Source organism: Magnolia sinica, chromosome 2 (assembly GCF_029962835.1).
Source record: "Magnolia sinica isolate HGM2019 chromosome 2, MsV1, whole genome shotgun sequence".
Lineage (NCBI taxonomy): Eukaryota > Viridiplantae > Streptophyta > Magnoliopsida > Magnoliales > Magnoliaceae > Magnolia > Magnolia sinica.
In genome coordinates this window covers 23,148,311-23,173,849 of record NC_080574.1, presented here as the reverse complement: position 1 = coordinate 23,173,849, position 25,539 = coordinate 23,148,311, and the positions used below count along the sequence as shown (strand labels likewise).

General features: G+C 40.3%; 2 protein-coding genes across 2 annotated transcripts; both read right to left on the bottom strand.

The window, feature by feature from the left end:
* Positions 1-806: 806 nt before the first annotated feature.
* Positions 807-10,055, bottom strand: LOC131236655 (NADH dehydrogenase [ubiquinone] 1 beta subcomplex subunit 3-B). Its single transcript, XM_058233972.1, has 2 exons — positions 9,767-10,055; positions 807-1,046 (listed from the first exon to the last, which is right to left on the bottom strand). Exon 1 carries the CDS (start codon positions 9,990-9,992, stop codon positions 9,783-9,785), a length of 210 nt encoding a protein of 69 aa, XP_058089955.1. The 5' UTR covers positions 9,993-10,055; the 3' UTR covers positions 807-1,046; positions 9,767-9,782.
* A 2,815-nt stretch (positions 10,056-12,870) lies between these two features.
* On the bottom strand, positions 12,871-25,277 carry LOC131236653 (protein STICHEL-like). The gene is made up of 7 exons (XM_058233971.1): positions 25,088-25,277; positions 19,728-21,942; positions 18,818-19,037; positions 17,275-17,844; positions 15,165-15,978; positions 13,602-13,671; positions 12,871-13,176 (listed from the first exon to the last, which is right to left on the bottom strand). Exons 2-7 carry the CDS (start codon positions 21,714-21,716, stop codon positions 13,075-13,077), a joined length of 3,765 nt encoding a protein of 1,254 aa, XP_058089954.1. The 5' UTR covers positions 21,717-21,942; positions 25,088-25,277; the 3' UTR covers positions 12,871-13,074.
* Positions 25,278-25,539: the final 262 nt, after the last annotated feature.

The following is a 25,539-nucleotide window of genomic DNA, read 5'->3' as shown; positions in this document are numbered from 1 at the left end:
CCTTCCATCATCCCCCCACCAAATGCACCTGCATTTCTTCATGCATTCCAAAATCAATTCACATTAGGGTTCAACTGTTTAATTCTAGGATGAACTAACAGTTACAGATTTTTGTAACCAAGGGGCACTAAAACAGGGCTGTGAGTTGGGCCAGAAGCAAAAAAGCACTTGGAGGCTAGACGTCTTATTCAGGAAGCAGCAGACTTAACCCATGCTAGTACATTCTTATTTTCAAACAGAGCTGCAAATTCTCTTGCCGACTCTTTAGCGAAAGAGGGTGCTAGGGCGAACTCCCTATCCATCATGGATAGTAGATAGTTTTTCTTTCTTTCTGTTGTATAGCTTGTGAGTTCTGATTTTTTTCTAATAAAATTTCATGTTTTTTTTTTAAATTATTTTTTAAATTTTTTTTAAAGGCTTCTAATAAAATTTCATCATCAACCTCAGGGTTGTAGTGCAGTTACCCTTTAGGAAGTAGCCCTTCCCACTTTATAAAAGCAGCAAACCAACAAGTAAAACCATCGGACAGGCGGCCCTGTCCTAATCCTAAATTCATGCAATTTAAGGTTTGGATCACTTCCCCAGATTGATGCAGTGCTTCTAGGTCTGCCCTATCTAGTGCCGGGTGGGCGCCATGCTCATGTTATAGCAAAACTGCAGCTGGATGGCTCCTCAAACGTTGACCCCAATTAGCTACAAGTCCTGGGGCCAATGAAGTGACCCAATCCAGTGCCAGACCTTCTAAGCTCTTCTGAAATAGTCTGATGAGAATGGGATTGTCGTCACAGAATTCAGGGCATGCAGAATGACAGTAAGTGCGCCAACTGAGAACAAGCCAACAATAAACTCCAGTAGATACAGTTTTGATCCACACACGACTTATTGACAAGTGAGTAAAGAACTACAATCCATGATTCTGCTTAATTCATGATTGCACCATCAGAGGATTACCAAATCTTTCCAGAATTGAAGGGGAAAAAAAAAGGAAAAGAAATTAAACGGCCCCCAAGACTGTCCCAGATATCATTTCTTTCCGCATCAAGCACCTGCAAAATAATCAGTACTCTTCCATAAACCAATCTCATACACCCAGAAACCTTTAAACTGAAATGCCAAACAATTTGAGAAAACCCATGTCTACCAAAGAAAGACCATCACCGTATGAGTTTAGCAGCTACAATGACATCAGTGAGATCAGAGAATTTTAATCTACAAAAGGAGGACAACTTCTACTGAAATAGCAATGTCATGGTTACCTAAACCCCAGTCCTAAATAATAAAAATCCTTGTCAATAAATTTGAAATGGTAAGAACAAGAGCTGAAAATAAAATCCAAAGGAATAACTGGAACTATGTAAGATAAGGCAAACAGCCCAACAGCAGCAGCATTAACATGTAAGCAAATTCTCAAGACCTCCAAAGAAAAAAATAAATAAATCCAGTTCCTGACCACACACATAATCCAGATCAGAAATTTTAAGAACTAATACAGAAACAGCAAACCATTTCTCTACATGAAAGAAAAAACACATTTGGTTTTTTTTTTTTTTTTTTTCTGGCGAGGGATAGAGAAGCTATGTTGGTCCCTTTTGGGGTGTAGTGGGGAAGTTGAGAGTAGCTCAATTTGGAATTCTGGGGCATCTAGGATTGAAGTTAAGAAATCGTAGTAGAGAATCTAAGTTGGTCATTTTGGGGCTAATGGACATCTGGAATTCAAATTATGCAGGAGTTCTAGGGTCTTTAAAGAGGACTTGAAGCTTTTCAAAAAATCCTTTCTCTGTCCTTCAATCGTTAAAAGCCATCAAGTGGGCCTTTGATGCAGGACAAAATGATCTAACTTAATATGATGTTATGAAATTAAAAGACAGATTAACTAGTGCAATGGAACGATAAAATAAAACTAATTTACCATAAATTCAGAAATTTCATATTCACGACATGTCCAAATTTAAGCCTATGACAATCTCGCAATGCTAATCTCATAAATTAATGATTAACAGTGGCCTTTCGGAGATAGAACCCACATCCTAGCATATTGTTAAATCTGAATTCAATGGAAATCATGTGTCTTGTAAGAGTTTTGATGTGTTAGGGTTGTTTAAATGCTAGGGAATGTGGGAAATGGGTTTGGGGTATCTAGGCTTAGAGGAATTACAGTTTGGAATATTTGGGTTAAGGTTTTGGGAGGTTTCGGGTTAGTATTTCAGATTTTGGGTGTAAGGGATTTAGGATTTAGGGTTTCTAGAATTGGAAATGTGGGTTTCAAGTTATGGAAATTAGGGATTTATGATTTGGACAAGGGATTTTCAGATTTTGCGGATTTGGGTTTGAAAAAATTGGGATTTTGGAATTTGGGAATTTTAAGGTTAAGAGTTTGGTGAAATTAGCTTAGGGATTTTGAAAAGGGAAGCAAGGGGAAGGGAAGATCATTCATAACGAAATAAGGGACAACCATACGTGCGTGCGTTTGTACATCCAAAGTAGAAAAGATAACCAAATCGCTCCCTATGCTTTTGCAACACCAATCAAATCATAAGATGATTTTTTTTTTTTGCTTAATCTCAAAGTGAAAGTAGAGAAATCTCTTTCATTCGTAACATGCATAGTGGCTTAGGGTGGAGACGCACAACCCTTTATAGTCTCAAAAAAGACCTTTTATAAAAAAGGCGTTCTCAAATAAGATTCTCAACATAAAGATGCTTAATAAATTAAAAGGTGTTCGTAACTCCCTAATCTCAACACGAATATGAGCTATACCAAAAATAACGAAACATGTAAACAAACTAAATAACTAACAATTTCGTGGCCCATGGGGGTCCACGACAAGTTATCTGACAATGATAATCCGACCATAAGAATGGTCCACGGTTGAAATCCAACGGTCCAATCACCGTGTCCACTCAATCCAATGGTCCGATGTGTCCATCAATGTCCATCGAGCTCCTATATGCAACTCACGTGCATCTTCCCAGTGTGGGGTCTTCAAAGATGCACGAACATAGGGGAGAAGAAAAAATTTCACCTGGTCGACTAGAACAAGGTTTGCCTTCCCATTGAAGACGGCGGTGCTGGTGTCAGAAAGCTGAAATGGATGAATAGGGCACTTCTTGGAAAATGGACTTGGCAGCTCAGATCAGAACCTGGTGCATTGTGGAAAACATTGGTCAAGAGTAAATATGGCCGGTTTGCCTTCCCATTGAACAAGCTAGAAAGACTAAGACGAGATTTTCTTTGGTTCGGCATAGGGGAGAAGAAAAAATTCCACCTGGTCGACTGGAACAAGGTTTGCCTTCCCATTGAAGACGGCGGTGCTAGTGTTAGAAAGCTGAAATGGATGAATAGGGCGCTTCTTGGAAAATGGACTTGGCGGCTCGGATCCGAACCCGGTGCCTTGTGGAAAACATTGGTCAAGAGTAAATATGGCCGGTCTGCTGGAGGATGGTGGACCAAAGATTCAACAGCGTATAGAGCGTCTACTTTATGGAAAGGAGTGCTACAGATGAAACAGGAAGTTATAAAAGGGATTCACTTTTCGGTCGGTAATGGGAACAATATATCTTTCTGGAATGACGTTTGGATTGGAGACGGTACCCTAAAAGATGCCTTCCCCAAGGTCTTTCGTCTCACCATTAACCGGAACGCAACAGTTTCAGATTCCTATTCCTTTCCCGGGTCCAAGTTAGTATGGGATATTCAGTGCCGTAGGAATTTGCTTGAGGATGAAATATCGAAACTGACTGGCCTGTTGTCTATTCTCAACAACTGTAACCCAGACCAGCAAGAATCAGATAGCATCCATTGGTATCAGGATAAGAAAGGGACCTTCTCAGTCAAGTCGTTATATCACCACATCACCAATAGCCCTCGCCCTTCGACTGCTCCTTTCACAGATCTCATGTGGAGATACAAACTGCCACCTAAGATTGTTGTTTTCTGCTGGTTGGTCAGTAACAGGAGAGTTTTGACAGTTGACAATCTTAGGAAAAGAGGCATGTGCATCCCTAATATTTGCCTTTGTTGTATGACAGAAGCAGAATCGGTGAACCATCTCTTTATTCATTGCCCTCTAACGATGCAGTTATGGGCAGCAGTATTCTCTTGGTTCAATATTACATGGGCTCTTCCCTCCTCTCCAATCAATTTGTTTAAAGCTTGGCACAGGGCTGATTTTGGCATTCAGAAAAATCAGGTTTGGAGAAGATCGTTAGCGGCAGTGTGGTGGGCGATTTGGGAAGAACACAATCAAAGATGTTTCGAAGGAAAGTCTAATGCCCTTGGGTCAATTATCAAAAGGGTTCATTTCCTCATTGTGGAATGGGATTCCCACTCGTTGCAGTCTGCCCCTGTCCTTGTTTTAGTTTTCTTTTGATTTTGCCTTTTGTCGAGTGTTGGTTTGCTATCTCAGCGGGCCAACTCTCCTTGTATCTTCTTTTTTCTTTTATATAAATTTTCGTCACTCCTCAAAAAAAAAAAGATGCACGAACATACACGTGGAGTCTTCAACGTGGCTAGGAATGTGAATTGGGTCAAGTGGGCTCGATATAGTGGTCATCTAGCCATAAGGATATTGGCTCAACCTTCCTCTGGTATGTTGCTCAGATGTCCTCATCGGCCTTGTCCCTGGATATCGTCTTTCATTGCAGATAAGGGATTTAGCTTCAAATTAAATGATGTATTTCACAATATTCCCAAGCGGAAGCAAGTGAGATGGTTGACATACTAGCCATGGAGCAGATGCTCTGTGCTGAGTTCCATCTGTAGGGAAACTCCCATCCTCTGACTTTGGATGACTTCAATCTTCTTTGTTTTCTTCTTTTTCTATCAGCAAAGATGATTCTATTAAAGAGGCCCAAACAGCCGAATGGCAACTAAAAAAGCTTACAACAGATAAAAAAGGGCCAACTGGCTGGTGGTCAGAGACCCAAATTAACAATGGAAAACAATCCCAAAGATTACAAGCAGTTTCACTCGACAAACAACAGCATGAATCTTGGAAGAGAATGACTTCTGAAACAGCACTGTTTCTTTCCTTCCAAAGAGCCCATAAATTTGCCATGAAGCATAATCTCCACAGCCTTCATCTCCTTCCACAGAATGGACCTAACTGCCAAGCATTGAACAGAGCTTGTAGCAAAGGCAGCATACCACCTCAAACTGGCATAAACACTAGCTCCACATAGGTGATGCAAATGGACAGAAAATGAAGAGGTGGTTCACACTTTTTGCATCCCTTGTGCATATGCTGCACCCATTCACTATTGTCATATTCCTTCACTGAAGACGATCAATGGTGAGGATAAGATTCCAGCCTGCAAACCATGCAAACTGATAACTCTAGGAGGGGCTTTTGACATCCACACTCATCCTGTTGGTCCATTGCCATCAACACGGTTAAAGATTTTTTGCGCTAGAGATTCCACCGAGAAAGAATTTTGACATCCACACTCATCCTGTTGGTCCCTCGCCATCTACATGGTTAGAGATTTTTTGGGCTAGAGATTTCACCGAGAAAGAACGAGATGAGTCCCATTTCCAGACTGGTTATCTTCAGATGAACGATCAATAGCCATTGCTTCTAGCAATTCCATTAGATTGGAGAAATCAATAAATTCCTCCGACAGATTTCTTCTGAAAAATGCGGGACCAAACGGGCTGACAGCTTCTCAATTCATACAGACGTCTTTAACTTTAGCCTCTTTATTGATTGCCAAGGCATTCAAACAACCAAAGGAATCCTAGAATGAAGCTTCCACACACCAGCAGTCCTCCAATATTTTATGGTGGCCCCATTTCCTACAACAAGTGCCAAATCTTGAAGAACATAGAGCTCCACACCTAGAACTGCTTTCCAGCAACCTCAGTTCCTGTACCGAGATGATGAAAGAGTTGCTCTATCATCACTTTTAACACCATATTTCTCCCCCACAATGTCTCCAAAATGCTGATCATTCAGATTTAAAGCACCATATCTATTTTCCCAACAAAGCGCCATTCATCACCTTTAACAGGCATAATCCCACCTCACCCTGGCTGGTTGGTTTACAGGAGTAAGACATCTATTTCCTCAACTGATAGATGAAAGATGTATCATACAATGCTCAAGTCTGAGCAAAGCAACATTTTTCCCAGGCAGCATCCATTTATCTGGTAGGCCCCACAGCAGCGGTCCATGCCCCCACAAGAACTAACCATCTGACATGAGGCCTGCAAGTGGACCACTTTTGCCAATACAAAGGGAAAATTACACCAATCAGTTGGTTAGGTGTATCTTGTCGGGAAGTTTTTGAGTAGGTGAAACGGTGGATGGTCTCCTACAATCAACCTCGATGGGAAAGGATGCCTGGTCAAACTTTCTCCATGGTGTTTTTCTAGGATTTTAGGACTCGGTAGAACCTAATTTGTGGTGCACGGGAGTGAGTTCTACCTCTCTCATTAAGTCATCCTAGAGATTAACTCCACACTCCACGTCTATCACATTAGCCCAAAGACAGGTAACGAAAATGTATCAAGGTGGTTTGAACTGATCTAGTTGGTCAACATCATTTTTTTACTGGCAATCATTAAAATGAAAGTTGTTCCTGATACACAAAAGTGTGAGAAACACCTTCCTTGATTAAAGCATCCACACAATGGAATTGACCTCCTGATGCAGAACAGCTGGATCAGGAATGAGAATGCACCAGTGTACCCTACCTGCTGGCTTATTATCCATCCAATTGGCACAATGGGCCCACAAATCCAGTTGGATGGCCCAGACATATGATCTGATTGGACCATCGAACTGATTAAAAGTCTTAAAAGGCTTTTTATGCCAATCCTCCATGATTTCGGACTATATAAACCATACAAACATATATAGGGATGCATACAGTTGTCTACAAGAGTACTAGTTTATTTGGACTTCTAATTCAGTTCCATATTAGGAGTCACCTTGATTCATTGTGGGAGGATACATGGAAGGGGTGACTTTGGAAACTACAAGGGCATCGGCTGGTATTGTGATTATTTGGAATTTAGAATTGTTGTCCAAAGAGTATTGGTGGCTGGAAGGTTCAGCATCAGTCCTCTTAAAAAATGTTTCCAAAGGATTTAACTAGATATTCTTTGTAGTGTATGGGCCAAATCATCCACTACGTTCTGGCAAGAGCTAGTGTCAGAAACAGGTGGCAAAATCTGTGGTGTGTCGGGGTGATTTCAGCATCATTAGATTGCCCTTCGGAAAGCTTAATGATAGTCATATTACACTAAGCATGTGGAACTTCTTAAATCGGGTTGATAGGAACTAAATGGTTGATCTTCCAACTGGCGGTGTGAAATTTACTTAGTCTACATATCAAAATTGTCCAATCATGTCTAAGCTAGATAGGGTTGTGGTTTCAGCGGAGTGGATTGACAGATTTACATTGGTGGAGCAATGGGGTCTTCCTTTTATGATTTGAATCATTGTCCTATCATCTTGGAGGCAAAGGGGGAAGACGTGGGTAGCATTTCAGTTCAGTTTAGTCAATCATAATTATGCTTAGAGATCATGATTATTGGTTATCAAGATCACTTTTAATTCTTACCAATAGAAATATGATCTCTAATACATAATTACATTTAATTACAATGAGATGAAGTTAATTTTAAGTAGCACCAAAACAGGCCTTTAGTGATCCCAAGATCAGACATTTCTGCTAAAAATTGAGTAATGGACAGAGTAAAATAGGGTGCTAATGCAAACCCCGAAAGGAAGAACAAATAGATCAAGAAAATAAGAAAACGATTATGGGAAAGGACCCAACAATCCTCTAGACAAATGCTAGAGATCGTGAATGCAAGACTATGACAGATCACTTTTCCCCCCTTCAACAACTACCATAGAGAAATACGAGATTTTATTTTTTTTTTGAAAGATAACGGATACTTTATTAGAAGCCAAAAAGGGAGCAAAGAGAGAGACGACCCGCTGAGATAGCGAAACAACTACACTCCTAAAAGTGCAGATTACGGCCCTTTAGTTTTTCAACATTAGAAGCCCACTCCGTGAGCTATGGACTCCACCGAGTTGGAAACACCATTGAAGCACCTCCCATTCCTTTCTTCCCACACAGACCACCAGACAGCCAGGAGGGCCATTCTCCATATCACAGTCCTTTGTTTGCCTAATCTAGCACAATGCCAGGCCTTGAGGAGCCGGCCTGTTGAATCTAGGGAGGAACAAAGCATATCAAAGGGAGTTAAAATTGTTGGCCAGATTTGGTTGATAAAAGGACAGTGTATAAAAAGATGATCCACCGATTCTTCGTCAGCCATACAACATAGACACGTTTGTGATTATCATTCCCCTTTTTCTCATATTGTCGACTGTAAGAACCTTTTTCTCAGATTGTCGACTGCAAGAACCTTCTTCTTGCCAACCAGCCAACCGAAGGCCGCTATCTTTGGAGGAACTTGATATTTCCAAACGTGATCTATCAATGTCTCTTCTTTAGTAAAGGGATCACTACCAATAAAGTTGTATAGAGACTTTACCGAGAATATGCTGGATTTATCAATTCTCCACACTAAATTGTCTGCGTTGAACTGGTCCAGCTTGCGATTGTTAATGCGACTAAGGAGAGCCACATATTCTTCAATCTCCCAATCTTGGAGATTTCTTCGACACGCAGGACTCCACACTAATTCATCCCCAAAATATGAGAATTACTCAAAGAAAATATCAATTAACTTGTCTTATTCCATAGGCCATGGGCCTTATTTATAAATAGTCCTTACAATCTGCAATAAAAGCTATGGAATCTAAAAATAAAATTCCTAACTAACCAAAATATGAGAAAATAGAAAACCACCTAAATAAGAAATCATTGTAATTAAGAAAGTGCTTAAATAAGAAAATTCTAAAATGACTCCTTGCCTAATATAAAGATATAAAAGAAAATTGAAATTTCCTAATGTAGAGATTTGAAATTTTTTTTTTTAAAAAAAGGAAAGTGGGGATGGGCTAAAAAGGGAAAGCAGTCCTTTTCTTGTACACACGTGCGGAGCGCGCACGTGTGGAATGTGGAGCGATTGCATCAGATGCCTAAGAAGTATTAAAGCTAATGTTGTTTATCTTACAACAAGGGTATTCTAGTTGTTATTAGAAGAGCTGCAAGTGTCAGCAGTTACCTTATTGGAATTGATTGTTGAAATTAGAATGAACATGGGATTAGCACTAATATAATTGTCTTTTTTATGTGCTTTGAAGGCATTTTCATAACAAATGAGAGTTTGGAATTTCTGGATCAGATATTACTCGCCCTTTCCCATTGGTGCCTTTCTTACAAGTATCACATTGGTTGATTCTGATCAGGAGTAAGTTGAGAATGACCCAAATGCAACAAAGCTACAAATTCAGAAACAGAGTAGTAGAAGAAGACCCATTTCTCAACAAGCAGTAAGATCGACAAGACCTCGGATAGCCAAAAAAAAAAAAAGAGACTATTCCTCAACTTAAAGACGAGAAAAAAAAATCCATTAGGTTACGATTCCAAAATTAGACGTATGACCCATATATATGAAAAGCAGAGGAGATAAAACTTTTAAAAGCATAAAAGAAAGAAGACCCATTTCGCAATTAGTTGGGATAAAGCTTAGATGATGATGATGACGATGAAAAGAAAGATGACACATTTCTCCTTTCCACTACATTCCAAAGAAAAACCCAATTTCCTAAAAATTTCCACAATATAGAACACAGAGAGACATAGTGAGAGAGAAGGAGAGAGAGGATCGATCGCTGCACCTTGGATCAAGAACTTTCAGTGAGAATGGGAATTGGAGGAGTGGTGGGGTTGAGGAGAATAGAACTTGTTGTAGGCGGCCTCCCCGACGAGGTAGATTCCAAAGGCGACGATAGCGATGCCGAGGCCAGGAGTGGCGTGCCTCAGCTGGTTACCCAGCATCGGATGCTTCCGCCATTCGTCTCTCCTCTTGAAGAACTCACCCGTCGGTCCCAGCGGCTTCCCCATCGCTTCTCCGATTTTAACTTTCTCCTTCTTCTTCTAGGGTTGGTGGGAGATGAAATGAGAGGTCTTGGGATGATGCAGTTCTTTTTTATGAGACGGGAGAAATCATAGGATGCGCGATCTGCATCGTCCCTAGACGCGGGTTTCGTTCCTGACAAGTGGGGCCCATACTCGGCAATCCAGGCCATCAACCTGGTGCTTCCCACCTTCGATGGACATTGCTTGAAAGTTTTTTCTCGAAATTACAGAACCTGACCTTTCGATGATGTCTTAAGGATGGACGGTTAAGAAGAAGAATACAAATAGCAGTCCGCATTCAACTGAAAAGAGCCTCGAGTTTGGCTCCTGGATTCTTCCATTCTAGAATCTTTTTTGAGGCATACTCCATCGATCATGTGATGCAACAGAGGGACGATCTTGATTACTGGAAAATGGACCCACTTGTCATCGTTTGAAAACCCGTGTGCAATGTGTAAATACTCGGGTCTCGTATCATACAGCTCCTCAGGACAGAAAATTGTCTCTTGCTTCGTTAGGTGAGGACATTTTGGTCTTTTCGAATCAACGGAAGTGCGCAGTGCCGACGCGGATTGCGTCCTGGCCCCGCTTGTCTCCAGCTGGGACGGACAGGGGCTTTGAGCAGCCACTGTAATGTATGGGTCTTATCTAAACCGTCCGTCCATTTTTTTTAAGCCCAAAACTGAGGCAGATCAGAAAAAGATGCGGACTACATAATGGGGATTAAACTCTTACCGTTTAAAACTTCTTGCGAGCCAAAGGAGTTATGGATGGAGCTGATATTTGTGTTTTATCTTCGCAAGGGAATAGGTTGGATGGCAAATATACATCGCCGTGGGCCTTAGAAAAGTTTTAAAGGTGAGAATCATTATCACCGCTGCTTCCTGTGGTGTGGTCCGCTTGGGCCTTGGAGCTGACTAAATTTTTGTACTTTCTCATAGAATGATAGAAAAATAGATGGACGGCGTCATAAAACCTATACATCACGGTGGCTACTCAAAGCTGTTACCCGTTCCTAGCTGGTGAGGACCGATGTAGGACGCAATCCGCGTTCAGATTTCACATATAGGGCTAAAAGTTGGGCGGGTTCAACCCGACTAACCAGTGACCAACCCGACATTAGGTTGGGCTTGGGCAAGATGAATAGGGTTTGGTCTCAGGCTTGGGCCATACACATACCAACCCAATAAAACTTTGGTTGGGCCCGTGTTGAGGTCTCGGGTTGTCCGACCCAACCTAAACCTAAACCCGATCGATTGATTGTGTTGAAGGTACAAAAAATTCCAATGCCGTCGGGTTTCAATGGTCAACGTCATTTCCGATGACTCAAGCTAACAAGATACGACCGGATTTCTCTCTTCCATAATTGTCCTATATTTTAGCTTGTTTGTTTAGGAAAAATAAACTTTTTTACGATAAATAACTACATATATTTTTAATAAAATTATAGGTACAAAAAATAAGAGGTGTATTGAAAATACAGGAGACTAATGTAATAATGAAAATATTAGCATATATCTACCCGACCAAGCTCATTTGGGTTGGGCTAGGGTTGAGAATTCTTGACCCAAGGTAAGGTTGGGTTGGGTTAGGGTTGAGGTATAGGAACCTTGGGTTGGGCTAAGGTTGAGCACCAACCCGACCCGACCCAACCCAACCCAACCCGCCCGACTTTCAGCCCTATTCACATATTAAAAAAGTGGGCCCAAAGAACTAAAGAACTAGGGTATTTTACGCAAGCAGGTGTTGTAGATGAGTGCGGTTCCCCGAGTAACATTCTGGCCACTAGCCAGTCAGTATCCAGTGCTTGGTTAGTATCATGGTTAGCGGAAGCAATCACGGATGCCTCGTTGAATTGAACACCGTTCAAAGGACATGTAAATGTTTTGCAGAGAAATGGACTGAGAGAAGGGGATTATTCTACCGTGCTGCTTATCAAATAGGCTATTGATTGGATGGTTAGGATGTGGTTCTTTCACTGTTGGCTATTCACTCCAGCGGCAGATGATACAGATCATCAAACAAGATCCATTTAAAATATTCTAGTTTTTGAGTAACATATATCGTTTATCTAGTAGGCCCCATCGTAGATAGGTCACGCCTTGAAAATCTTCCCATCATTCCCGACCGTAGGCTTTTGACGGGGGAGCGGATTAGGTGTTACCCAGATAACATATTACTAGGTGTTTCCCTGACCATATGGGGCCACCTTGATGAATATGTTGTGTATCCACGCTGTCCAGCCATTTTTGGATCAAGCTGATCTTTTTGTATTTTCCCTTCATTCACGTCTGTTTGGCCTCATCAACAGGTCGGCTGGCAAATAAACATTACAGTGGGCCCTAGGTCGTTTTTAATGGCAGGCATTCAATCACCACTGTTTTATATGGCATGGTCCACCTGAGATCTGGATCTGTTTAAGTTTGATATGGAAAAAAGGATGGCCCCACAATCAGGGTAACACATAATCCGCCCCATTTGGATGCATGGCCCATCCGTCGTAGGATCCCATGACTATTTATGCATCCAAACCATGAGAGCAAGGAAACCAAACAGATGCACCGAAATGTAAGCAGCGATCTATAAGGCAGGAGCAGGCGGATGAGTCCAAGCTCCCATTGGACCATCACAGATGTACCTTTGATGAGGTGAGCCGGGCCGAGTCACCCCCAATTTACAATGCTGACTCGTGGTGTTAAGCCAGATAGGGTCCAACAGTGCCTGAGTGTGAGTCACACGAGTCACACTGGACTCATCTCAGTCTTAAAACCTCACAAACCAAAGAGGCGGATGGCATATCCAACCTCAACTAATCAATTTTCGATTTCTCTCGTCCCCAAATGTAAATCAGTGGAAAAACTGATGATCTCACCTTTCCTCCATTTTTATTTATTTCATCTCATGAAAATTGGCATTGAAAATTATCAAAAACAGAAGCAGATGACAGCCTCGCAAGTTCCTTCTTGCATCTTTTGATGAACAGCTCAATTTCAAAATATACAGAAAATTTCATATGAATGAATGATGCTTGTGCATATGATAATACAAATCTCCAAATTCCACCTGCTTATCTTCTGAATCTGTTTTCCATTGTCTTGGACTTCCCACGTTGCCCAAACCATAGAAGTCGCCCAGGCTTATGAGATCGAATGGGGGTTCCTTGATTAACCTGGTCATAAACAAAACAAAACAAAACAAAATAAATAAATAAACAGTGATTCACCTTGTCTATTTTAGCTTAAGGGCCTGTTTGAAAAGCAGGGGAAAAAAAGGAAAAGAAACCATCCTCTTACAAGAGGTTATCTTATGTGTTTGATTTGCATAGAGAACAGTGGATTCCAGAAGGAATCATCAGCCTTTTCTACCATTGCAGTTCTCTAGCACAGGATTCAAAATGACTATTGTCTAATGAATTAGGGACTTCTATTCGAAACGAACATACCCCTAAAAATGAAATACACTTCTCATTAAATAATAATTACAATTTCCATTTTTGGTTTCTTTACCTTTCTTGTCCTGCCTGTCAAACAGGACCTACATGAGACTTCTAGCAGAAGGAAAAGTGAGAATGAGAAGCACACTTCAATGACCTACCTTTCCTTTATATGGTTTGGTGGTTTTCCAACAAAGAAGTCCATTGCAGCCGGGTCCTGATTCATATCCCCTACAGATAAACAACCCAAAGAGTAAGAGATGAAGTACAGTATGCCGAAGAAAGACAGTAAACAGATGTAAATAACAGGGTCCAAGACTATAACATTTTCGCCCATTTGGGAGAAAAAGCTGCAGGAGCCAAAAACACAGTCTTTGCCAAAGTGTTAAGCCTGGTTTGATAATGCCCAAGAATGAGACAGTGATGGAATGTATTTTGCTGAGATGGAGGGATGGAGCCATTTGGTGCATCCCACAATGCTCCCTCCACAAAAATGGCCCCACTCACATTAATATAATTTTCCCATTTGTATTTGGTGGACATTCCAAACATGGCTGTAAACACTTGAAAAGCATGAGCTTTACCAAGCCCACAGGCAGCCACTCGTTCCAACCTGGAACATGTGAGGGATACCCAGGCCGTGCATCAGGTAGGGCCAATATAACAAGAAATCAGGCTGTTCAAGGTCAACCACGTGTACCCAAAAAAAAAAATTTGCTTTAAAAATATTTCCAATGGTCAACATTCAACATACTCGTGTGGCTAGCCTGATGAGCAGACTGGCCTAATTTCCAAGCCAGGCATCTAAATGACGGACTCAGCAGATGCATTCCTCAGATGTCCCACACGCATGCCAGGTTGTCTGGCGCAGAGCTGTGCATGGACTTAGCAAAACTTGAAAAAGCGTATAACGAATTAATTTAAAATTATCAGAATCATGGGATACTCAAACTTACAGGTGTTCCAAAAATCAAATTTGCGTAAGAGAGCCAGATTTTGTCTGTTTAACCCTATGAGGGCCAGACCTTGTCCATCAGCAGGTTTTAGTGAGGGTGGGAAGTAATAGGAAGTACCCACAATTTGTTTAGGGACACGCTCCAGTGGTACTGGTACCACTGTAACCCCTCAGTGGTACTAGCCAGATGTGGGGCCCAGTGATGTGTTCATGGAATCCAACCCATCCATCAGATGTTTCCCTCAAAATATCCTCAGACCTCAAAAATTAGCCCAAGCCAAAACTCAGGTTCGCCATAATGCATGGAACATGTTGAGGGAACGCTACTGTTGATTAGAGTGGGAGGCCTACCATGTTTTATATATAGGAATCCAATCCATTCAGACCCTTCATCCTCGCCAGATGAAGGGTCAGCCCAAAAACAAGGCTGTTTTACAACTCAGGTGTGCCCCTATTAAATTTGAGGGTAGGATTTCCCTACCAGCTTGTTTCCTTTGTTGTGCCCCACTTCATTCTGGATCTGAATGAGTATTAGGCCTTCAGTGTTTCTTGAGGTGACAAATCTGATGGATGGGTCGGATGGTCTGAAAACATCACATGGGCTCCACATCTGGCAGTACTGGTACCATTCGAGCATACCCCATTTGTCTAATGGTTTTAGAAAGACCAGGTTCAAGCTAAAACAAGAAAATAGATGCAACATTGCCACATAATCAATTTAAAAAAAGCTTCTGCAAAGAAAATAAATCAATGAAAAGAAGTAACTCACAGGTTCTCTTTGTCGAAACTGGCCACAAAGCTGTTACTATGCAATAAGCTTGGAGACATGGCATAGTGATCAGCCCGTTTGGTGCTCTGGTCCACTTGGTCTTGGCCTTGATTAATTTTCAAGGCCTTAATATCATGGTTAAGTTCATCCTCCCAATGCTTGGAGGACACGGCCAATGCCATCACAGATGCCATTTCCTCCTGATGGGAGATGCCATCCTGTGGCAGTACTTGATTCCTCTCAGGTTTCAACCGACTAACTGATCCAGGTGTGCTTTTTTCTGCAGCTTGTAGCCATGCGCTCTCCAGCCTCTGCTCATCAATGGCCGAGCGTATCATTTGCATTGGAATTTCCTGACTTTTCTCCTCTGTGCTGCATACTTCATTATTTCCTTCTGTGGAGAAGATAGCTGCAGTTGCCGTTCGGAAGCTTTCATCTGGAACCAAAGAGCCATCACACGGATCTAACATTCTTCGCACCATGCCCTCAGGTTCACTAAAGCTTTTTCTGTGTACTTTGAGGGGTTCTTTGTGTGGGTCCTGATCATCAGGACCATTAAATTGATTACAATCCTCTTTCCTCTCCTTATCCATCACCCCGACCATTTCCATCTGCTTCTGGGCCATGGATTCTGGCTGCATCTCCACTGGTTTTGATGCTTTTATAGAATTTTCCTCATCTCGCATAAGTCCTATTCTGACTTCCACATCATGTCTCAGAACTATTTCAAATGAATTTGTGATGCTGCTCAAGAATCTCTCAGCTCTGGATTTGATATTTCCATCCCCAAATGCTATATATGCAATGAAAACACCTGGATGAAGTAGCTTATTAGAGAGAGAGAGAGAGAGTAGCATTCACCGAATTTCAAAAAAGACTTTGGAGGGATATCTGTATGACCAAGCTGACTTACACAACAAATCAGTCATGCACACAACACAAACTAAGCTAAAGCAAGTTGGGTTTTGATCAATGAATATCACAATTTTTACACACATACTAAATCTTTAACTATATGCTATCATGGTTAAGTGGGTCAGCAACAATGTTGAAAAAGAAAAAGAAAACAAAGAAAAAACTTGCAGAACAACTTGAATTCAACCTAGTCAACTCAGTTTGGCTAGGATTCAAATACCAAATCCAACTCTGTTCTTATAAAAATAACTGGCCAGGTTGATGATTGCTTCTACCCATTTTCACCATGACTGGATAGCCATCCACTGACTTGGCCAAGTTGAAATCAGATTCCTAAGTCAAGTTTGAGAATTTGAATGTCAGTTTGGAGTCCTTGAATCATATGCCAAGGAGAAAAATATCGGACAGTCCATGTTAATGCCACCCACAATCTAGCAGCCCTTCATGCCTAGAAAGAAAAATACAGACTGCGTATAATTGGATCTAGGGCTCTCAACAAGCAAGGTCAAGGTCTGTCCAAGTCTCGCCCAAAAAATAAAACCATGGCCCAAGCCCGGCCTGTGCACGCAACAGGTGGGTATCCCTCTACCAATTGTTTCCCTTTGTATGGCCTGCCTGAATCATAGACCGAGCTGATTTTTTGGACCATACAACTAAAATGGAGTGATGCACCTGATGATTGGGGTGGATTTCACATAAACTTCACAGTGGGCCATGTGTAAGAATTCGTAGAATCCGTCTGATGCATGCTGACGAGGTTTCACTCCACATGCCAAACACGAATTTTTTATTCTAGTAGATTCCATCAACAGTGCCAAACACAACTAAGGATTCCAATTCACCCAGGAAGGGCTTAGTGGCCTGACTAACAAACAGGGTTGAAATTTTAAGCCCAAACTGGCTTTCAAGCCTGATACTCTAGCCCAAGCCCAGCCCAAGGCAGGCCAGACCTGGAAGCACAGTGGACCAACCTGGCCCATTGACAGCCCTAATTGCATTGCAGCTATACCAAATATCCTGTCAAACAACTGACATTCTCATAAAAAGAAAGCGTAAAAGGAATGTTCCTTGCAATTGATAAGCATCCTTCTTCTTCCTCCTTTTCCTCTTCTTCTCTTGGAAGAGCAACTGCACTTGATAATTTACCTAAGAACCTGAATGCCTCACATACCAAATAAGATAGATTAATGCATACCTTCATATTCTGAAATCGACACTAGCTTTCCATGGGTGCATAACAACTGCCTCAATGTCTTTGAATGGCACCTTTCTATACAACTTCTCCAGATCTCATCCAATTTATTTGGGCTCACAGATCCAAAAACCATATTTCCAGCTGTAGTATCTTTACGAGCGGCAGCCAGTGCACTGCCCTCCTCGAATTGACTGCTTGGGGGCAAGGAATTTAAACTGAAGTGTTCTACCATCGATCTGCTGGATGATGGATCGACAAGAGGGCTACTATAGCCATCGACTGTTCTAAGCATTGAAGCTGAACGAGACTTCCACAATGCATGTGAACCATCAGGTTTCTTCCCATATGCCAAAACTTCCATGCCAGTGTCCAGTTCACCTGCTTTCACCTTCTTCTGTGTTTGTTTGCTATTGCTGCTCGAGTATGTAGGTGCTGGTGAACACCCAGAACCGAGCTGTAGCAGAGCTGCAGTAAACCATGTTGAGCGCTCACTTGAAACCCTTAGCTGCTTGTCAGCTTCTGAAAGAATCTTTAGAGCTTGCTTTAATCTCTCCAACTCTACTTCAGTCACTGGAGAACAATTCAGAGGGGGGAAAAAGAACAAAACAAGATAAAATCAGCTATTGACATCCAACTCAAACTTTAAAAAGTATTTTAGTATTGGAAAAGATTTAGAAAAGGTAAAAAACTCCCAAGAGTTTGTCAACTGTCAAGATGATAATAAATTTCTAAGTACAGTATATTGCTTTCTAGCTGAAGTTCTGTATACATGGCAATGGTTGTCAGTAGTTGAAAGAATACATTAGTATTATAAAAAATAAAAAAGATAATAATACCAAAAAAGCAAGAAACCAAGAAAAAAAAAAAGATCGTGTGTGCCTGAAGCAAGCGGTTGGCTGGAGCATCTGATGCAGAAATCTTTTAAGATATGATGCTTATTTGATGACTAGCTATGAATTTTGGCTTCTTAAAACATCCAAAAGAGGCATATAGAGAACTACAACAATAATGAAATTATGAAGGGTGCGCGTCAGGTTGCACCAAATATCATGAAATTTTATGAAATTTCCCCCAAAATTAGACTGACTAATCATGGAATATCATGAAACTTCATGATTTGTTGCAACCAAAATGCACCTTAGGGAAATACTTTTTTATTGATAAAATTATAAATTTTGAAGGCTTTTAGCTTCAAACTCATGACCTCCTTGAAGGAGATGAATGTCCCTAACCATTACAGAAGAATGCTTCTGAATATTATCTGAGAATATAATACTTCAGCATATTTGTCCATACTATTCTCCTCTGCTTTACCATGGATTGTGAATGCAGGCATAACACATAACAAAAACATGCATGTGGCAAATGATCTTACCCATGCATGCACACTCAAACCACACCAAGCACAAAATCATGCATTTCATGCTATATGAGGAGTGGGTTCTGTGTTATTGTGAACTTCCTTACAGGGAAAACTATCTAATTTAGTACTGATTTAAGTAATAGGGAAATTCAATAACAAAGAATATGCTTGTGCACTTACAACTTCTCCCACCAAAAGATGAAGCACTGCATCTTGAATCAACCAGCCGGTAAGTTCCAGCAATAATATCCATGATGAGGCCTGCTAATTGAGACATCAAGGCAATCGGATCAACACCAGAATTCATCAGTTCTCTGGCTCTTTTAACTGTTTCTGCAGTTTCTGATGACATGGCTAACTCCAAAAGATCAAGTAATTTCTCATCTGAAACAACTCCAACCTAGCAACAATGCATGAATAAAGTCAATTCAGATCCTACCATATAAAGTGCTTAAGAAGCATCAAAAACAAGTATCTTATGATCTTGTTTTGTGTTCAGAAGTAGAGAAGATGCATCGTTGTAGTGACCAGTATTAAAAATTTCATTGGAGTCAGGACTGCCAAGTTAAGACTAGGACTGCAACTTGGGTCCAGGTCAACACAAACCCGATTGACCCAACCCGAGTTCAGGTCAGATTGGGTTCCTCAGGTTGGGTCAGGGCTGGAAAATGCCAACCCTATTTGAAATCAGGATGGGTTCAGGTTGAGCAATTTCTGGTCAGGTTAGGTCGGTTTTGGGGGAAATCACATGTATTTGGGTCAAGTTGGGTGGGTTCGGGTTGGGTATAGAGGAATTCAGGTTGGAATTCATGTCGTGTCCGGGTCGACCCTCAACCTGACCTGACCCGCCTGAGTAGCACCACTGCTCAGGACCATTAATTTAGGCACGGGGTAAGGAGTACAATTCTTTATAAAGTCCAATAGATTCTTTTATTAAAATCAATGGATTTTTCATTGAATTGCCCAAATTGGACTCAGACATCAAAAAGGCTTTTTAAAAACTTGGCCTGAACTGTACCAGAAAATTTCCATAACATCGGTGAGAGACCTATAAACAGACAGAAATAATGAGCACGGGAGGCAAACTTACAAGATCATTTACTAGAGATGTGGTGATTCTTTTGCCCAGCAAACTCAATTGGTCTAACATCATTTCTGCATCTCGAAGTGAACCATCAGAATTCAATGCAATTAGATCCAGAGCATCTGCTTCAATATCCAAATTTTCTTCAGCACAAAGCTTCTTCAGCCTGGTCACTATATCAGCATCTTTGATCTTGGGGAATAGGTATCTTTGACACCGCGACACAACGGTACGAGGCAAGCTGTCTGGATCAATAGTTACAAATATGAAGACAACCCGTGATGGTGGTTCTTCAAGGAACTTCAGAAATGCCGACCATGCTTTGGATGGTAACATGTGGCATTCATTGATAATGAAGACTTTGTACTGTGAAAATGGCGGAGCAACAGACAACTTCTTCAACAGGTGCCTTACTCTATCTAACCTGCTCTTATTGGTAGCATCCACTTCCCTCACATTTGTACTCTTTCCAGAGGCAAAATCAGTGCATTCCCTACATAACCCGCATGGTTTGGCTTCATCGGTGGACGGACAATTCAAAGCCGCTGCAAATATCCTTGCCGTTGATGTTTTCCCCGTTCCACGAGGACCTTGAAAGAGATACACAGGGGCAATCCTTCCCCTTGCAATGGCATTTTTAAGTGATTGGGCAGCAATATTCTGACCAATCAATTCATCAAAAGACCTAGGCCTATATTTCTGGCTCAAGCTTCTATGATCTGTTGCTTCATCCACTCCCATAGTTAATGCTAATTCTAGTCCTTCTTGGCTTCTGCAGCTTGACCACCTCCTTCCATCCAACCGACTCGAAGCTTCCAAGTCAAGCTCCCCAAAGTTAGTTGACAGCTCATCACTTGCTGTATCTATAGATGAGCCTCCACCACCGTGACTGTTAGTCAACAAGGGAAGACTGTTGGAAGTTTTTGAAAAACGTTTCTGCTTGTGTGAAGGCAATGGTCTTTGTTTAGGATATAGTGACTGGCTTCCACAGAAAATGCTACTTCCTTTTCTCCTTAGGGTATCAGAAAGTGAAGGAGAATAACAACCTCCACAGCCCCTGTGCTTTGTTCTTTTCGACCAATAGCAAGAAATTCCACATCCTTGGCTTCTAGGTAAATCTAAATGATCCAATTCATCCTCATCGAAAGAAGCTGTAGTACCATCCCAAGACCCAACAGTGCTGGGGTATTGGTCTCCATATCTATTGAAAGAACTAGTTGATGCAGGGGTATAGGAATAAGATGAGTCTGCCCTTCTGGTTTTCTTTAATACTTTGGATGAGTAGGACCAATTCTCATATCCAGACAATAATGGTGACGCCGAGCATGAAGTGTATCCCGTTTTCTGACCAAACTTTTGCACTGAAAGCTGTAAATCCTCGGAGTTGCAGTACTCTGTATCATCAGACTGCCCAACAGAAAGAACTCCTAAAGAGCTGGATGGAAGATCCAAGTGCTTTGAAATTATGGAGTTTCTGATAAAGCGTTGTTTCGAGATGGTATTTTTCTTCAATTTCCTAGCCACTCTTCTTGTTTGTGACGCGGTGCTTCCCTCTCTCGCTCTAAAGACCACTATGGGGTCCTCAAGATATGTGTCGCTCCTAGAATCTCCCTTTTGAGCATCGCTCAAGCTGTCATCAGGACTTCCTGGAGCAGATCCGGTCCTGTTGTCCCTATCCAATTTCACCCCACTGTCACTGGACATGCCAGATTGATGCCTCCAATTGTAGAGGAACACCTTTTTCCGGTTGTTTGCGCTTCTTGGAGGCAAACTAGAGTCAAGTTCTGACAAGCCAACGGGGGTTTTTGCATCATTAGAGCTTCCTCCGGCACCATTACCATAGTTCCAAGCATATCTAGCAGCTAGCGAGCCATGACTCAAAGGAGACCTCCAAGACGAACTAGTTTCTGGGTCACGTAAGAACCTTGCTTTTCTAAGAGCAGTAAGCTCCTTCTTCAGGTGGAGCCCACTTGGACCAACACGGGCATTTGACATTTTCTATCACACTTCAAAAACCCAACTCCAAATCCCCATTCAGTGAAAAGGTTTAAAGAAGCTAATTTAATGTTTTTATTGCAGTGTACACTAGAATACCCAAGCCAAATCCTGTAACTCTTTCAAGGACTCCCCTTTTCTGAATAACCTCAGAATACATTTTCAAATTCAATAATGCAAAAGAATCTAGAACAGATGACATAATAATAGAAGGCCAGACCCTTATCTGCAAAGTGAACAACAAAAGAAGTAAAAACACAAAACAGATCTGACTACTTAACTTCTTCATAACTGTTTAAACTATAGTTAAGCAGAACAATGATGGTAAGCAAGAAATTAATTCTTCCTAGCATTATATTATTCAAACAGAAAACTCATATAACAAGGAGCCTTTTTTAAGCTTCAAGTTTTTTAAACATAAGAGAGTTGAAAATAAAGAAACTAACGTGACATCCACATGTGAAATGCATTGAATAAATCTTGACTGAATATCCTTATAAATGTTTCATAAATGAAAATCCTTCTTCTCAAATCCACCATCAAAATCCTAGCCCATTGAAATGTACAACTGAAGCTAGCATTCAGATCAAGTCTGTGTTCTGAATAACTGACTGACATTGAATCCCAAAAGAAATTGAGATGTGCTTTTTCCAATTTGTACCAAACATGTTCAAGAGGGCTTCATTTGATTTGTTTCAGTAATGGGGATTGGAAAAAATCTATGAAGACAATGAAAAACAACACAAGACTTGGCTTCAAGAAGTGAAGCTTGATTCATTTCAGATTCAAGGCCATAAAAACCTACAAATGATGCCAGCATTTGAATCCAAAACCTTGAAAAGAGAAAAGGCCACCATGCTACTGAATAATCACCCAAGCAGCGCAAAAACTACAATAGTAAAAAAGCTTAGGCCGTATAAGAAATGAAATCTCAAAGAATGAACATTATCGGGATTTTGTAATTTGGTGCTGAAAGTGTCACGCAAATGCAATGACCATAAAACTCTCATTCAAAAGAAGTCGAAAAAAGATATATATACAATCTGATTTCTGCAGTTTAGAGATTTGAATGAAAAAAAAAAAAACCACATTATTTGAAGATCTGAAGGATAAGAGTATCTGAGGTTTCATTCAAACTTTGGAGATGAACTGGAAAAATAGATTGAAGTAAAAAAGAAAATTGTTTATATATTAACCAGGACATGTTTTGTGCTTAGAGAGCGTCTGACGTTCTTTAAAGTACTTAAGCAACAAGAACCACAAGTATACGATGAAGAATATCTTGGCAATCTCCAAGAGCGTTGGAGACGAACCACAAAAGTAGCCTGAAATTCGAAAAAAAAGTAAGTAGCATACTGGTTCAGTTTTTACAATTGGGAATCCAAAGATTCACCAAATCCCAGTTATACCATACTGCTGACGATATCAAATTTCACAAAACCTCTGAAGCCTGAAATGTTTTTTTTTTTTTTTTTTTTTTTGACGATTCTAAAATGAAGTAATGGAATGCCTAGAAATTTAAAAAGACATTTTGAGAACTTATGTTACCAAGAACGTAATCTGAGTTTGTAATTAGGTGCTGCAACGCATGAAATCAGAAGAAAGCAATAAAATAAATAAGATCTTTACTTACACAAGAACTTAGGCCATGAAACTGATGATTAGCATGAGATTTAGAATGAAAAAGACAGTTGCATAAATTAGAGAAAATGCGATCTGGGTTTTGGCACAGAAATCAAAGGTTTAACAGAAACCCATGAAATTAAATTAACAGTGGCAACAAAATAAAGATGTTAGTTCACCCAGTGACTTCAAAAATGAATTGATAATTATCGCCTGAAAATTGAAATAAAAAGTAGAATAAAACATTGTAGATTACCAAAAATTACATTCTGAGATTTGGAATTAGGGCATCAAGAGATTCAAAAAGAAGAAGAATAGGGGGAAAGAAATAAGGAAACTTGTCAAATTAATGAACAATTATAACAATAATGTGAATAAGATCTTAGCATCAGAAGAACTTATGCAATCAACTGATATACCACTTAGAAGTTGAAATCAGGAGGAGATTTCTTAAGGCATAAATTGCAAATGAGAAAAAAATATATATATGATTTCTGTTGTTGCTGTTAGTCGTCCAAGGATTAAAAAAAGAAGAAGAAGAAATCATAACTTGGTCGACAATGACAACCAAATCAAGATCTTACATGCAGATCTTAGTGCGCTGATTAAATACCGTGCATTTCATCATCATCATCAAAGCCTTATCTCAACTAATTGGGTCTGCAAAATGCCTTGCATTTACTAATCAAAATAAAAAGATCTGAACTTGCAAGAAATGAACTAAAAAAATACCTTCGAAACTGAAATAAAAATAGAATAATGAAGCATGGATTACCGGAAGGCATGCACTATTTACACCCATCCCGGTAGATTTGAGTATATACATTCTGAGTTTTGAGGACTCAAAAAATATATAATTGAACCATTTCAATTCCCAAAACAGAAAACCAGCAAACAGGAATCAATTGTTGCTGGTGTAGATATCATCATTCTTACCAAAATTGTGATATGGAGTTTGTAGTTTGGGAGATTCAAACAAAAAGAGGAAATTAAAACAACAATGGCAGCAATTAAAAAAGTCAATAAGATATAAGCTTAAATAAGAGCTTAGGGATTAGGAAATAAACCAATAAAAATTCTCAAAAATTGAAAGGAGAATGAGATATTTGAAGAAGATATTACTAAAAGTGACATCTGCATTTAGTCATTACTGATCAAAATATTCAAAAGATAGAAAAGAAACCCAAAAAAAGAAAAAAGAAGATCTGAGCTAACATAATAGCTTAGGAATTAGGAAATGAGCTGATAAAATAGCTCAGAATTGGAGTGAAAATGAGATAATGGAATCAGAAATTACCGAAAGTGCCATCCGGGTTTTGTCATTGCTCGTCCGAAAATTCAAATTTTTTTTTTTTAAAGGAAAATAAAAGAAAAGAAGAAGATCTAAGCTTACACAGTAGCTTAGGAATTAGGAAATGGGCTGATAAAATAGCTCGGAAATTAGAAAGAGAATGAAATATTTGCAGCACAAATTACCGAAAGTGCCATCTGGGTATTGTCAGTACTCATCAAAAGATTTGGCTCGGAATTAGGAAATGAGGTAACAGAATAGCTCGGAAATTGGAATGAGAATGAGATATTTGCAGCATAAGTAACCGAAATTGCCATCTGGGCTTTGCTATTAGCCATTTGATGATCCAAAAAATAAAATCAACAAAACAGCAGAAGCAGCATTATAATGAAAGGAAAAAGATCTGAAATTGCATGAACAAAGAGGGTTTCAAGTGCAAAAAAAAAAAAAAAAGTACCTGAAATTTTTACTACTTGGATAGATGAGATGAAGAGAGACAGATGGATAGAAGAAGGGATGATTGAGATAAAATGCGAAGAATCTGCAGCAGAGTGTGAAGTGGATTCTACGGATCTGACAGTTTTTATTACATCGCTGAAATTTCTAGGGTTAGTGTTGGCGCCCCTCACAATATAAAATCAAAACTCCCTCCAAACGCGCGAGATTCTCCTTTAATAAATAACCTTCATACTCTGGCAGAAGGTAACGGTCCATGTTCGGGCACTCGAAATTGCACACGTGGTCTGTACGTAACAGAACTTAAACCATCAAAATAGTGGGACCCTCTTCAATTACGAGTGGAGCGGATTCCATAACTATCCGATTGCTGGAAATATGATTGACGGTTAGAATCATAACTTGATAAGGGTCTGTATTGAACAGATAAATGTCCACTCATCGGTGTTTACG

Excerpts from the sequence above, each read along its gene's own strand:
- LOC131236655 (XM_058233972.1), bottom strand. The coding sequence starts at position 9,992 with ATGGGGAAGCCGCTGGGACCGACGGGTGAGTTCTTCAAGAGGAGAGAC.
- LOC131236653 (XM_058233971.1), bottom strand. The coding sequence starts at position 21,716 with ATGTCAAATGCCCGTGTTGGTCCAAGTGGGCTCCACCTGAAGAAGGAG. Across the intron at positions 17,845-18,817 it reads ATCTTTTGGTGGGAGAAGTT|TGACTGAAGTAGAGTTGGAG; the intron begins GTAAGTGCACAA and ends ATTGTTCTCCAG. Across the intron at positions 15,979-17,274 it reads GTCGATTTCAGAATATGAAG|GTGTTTTCATTGCATATATA; the intron begins GTATGCATTAAT and ends TACTTCATCCAG.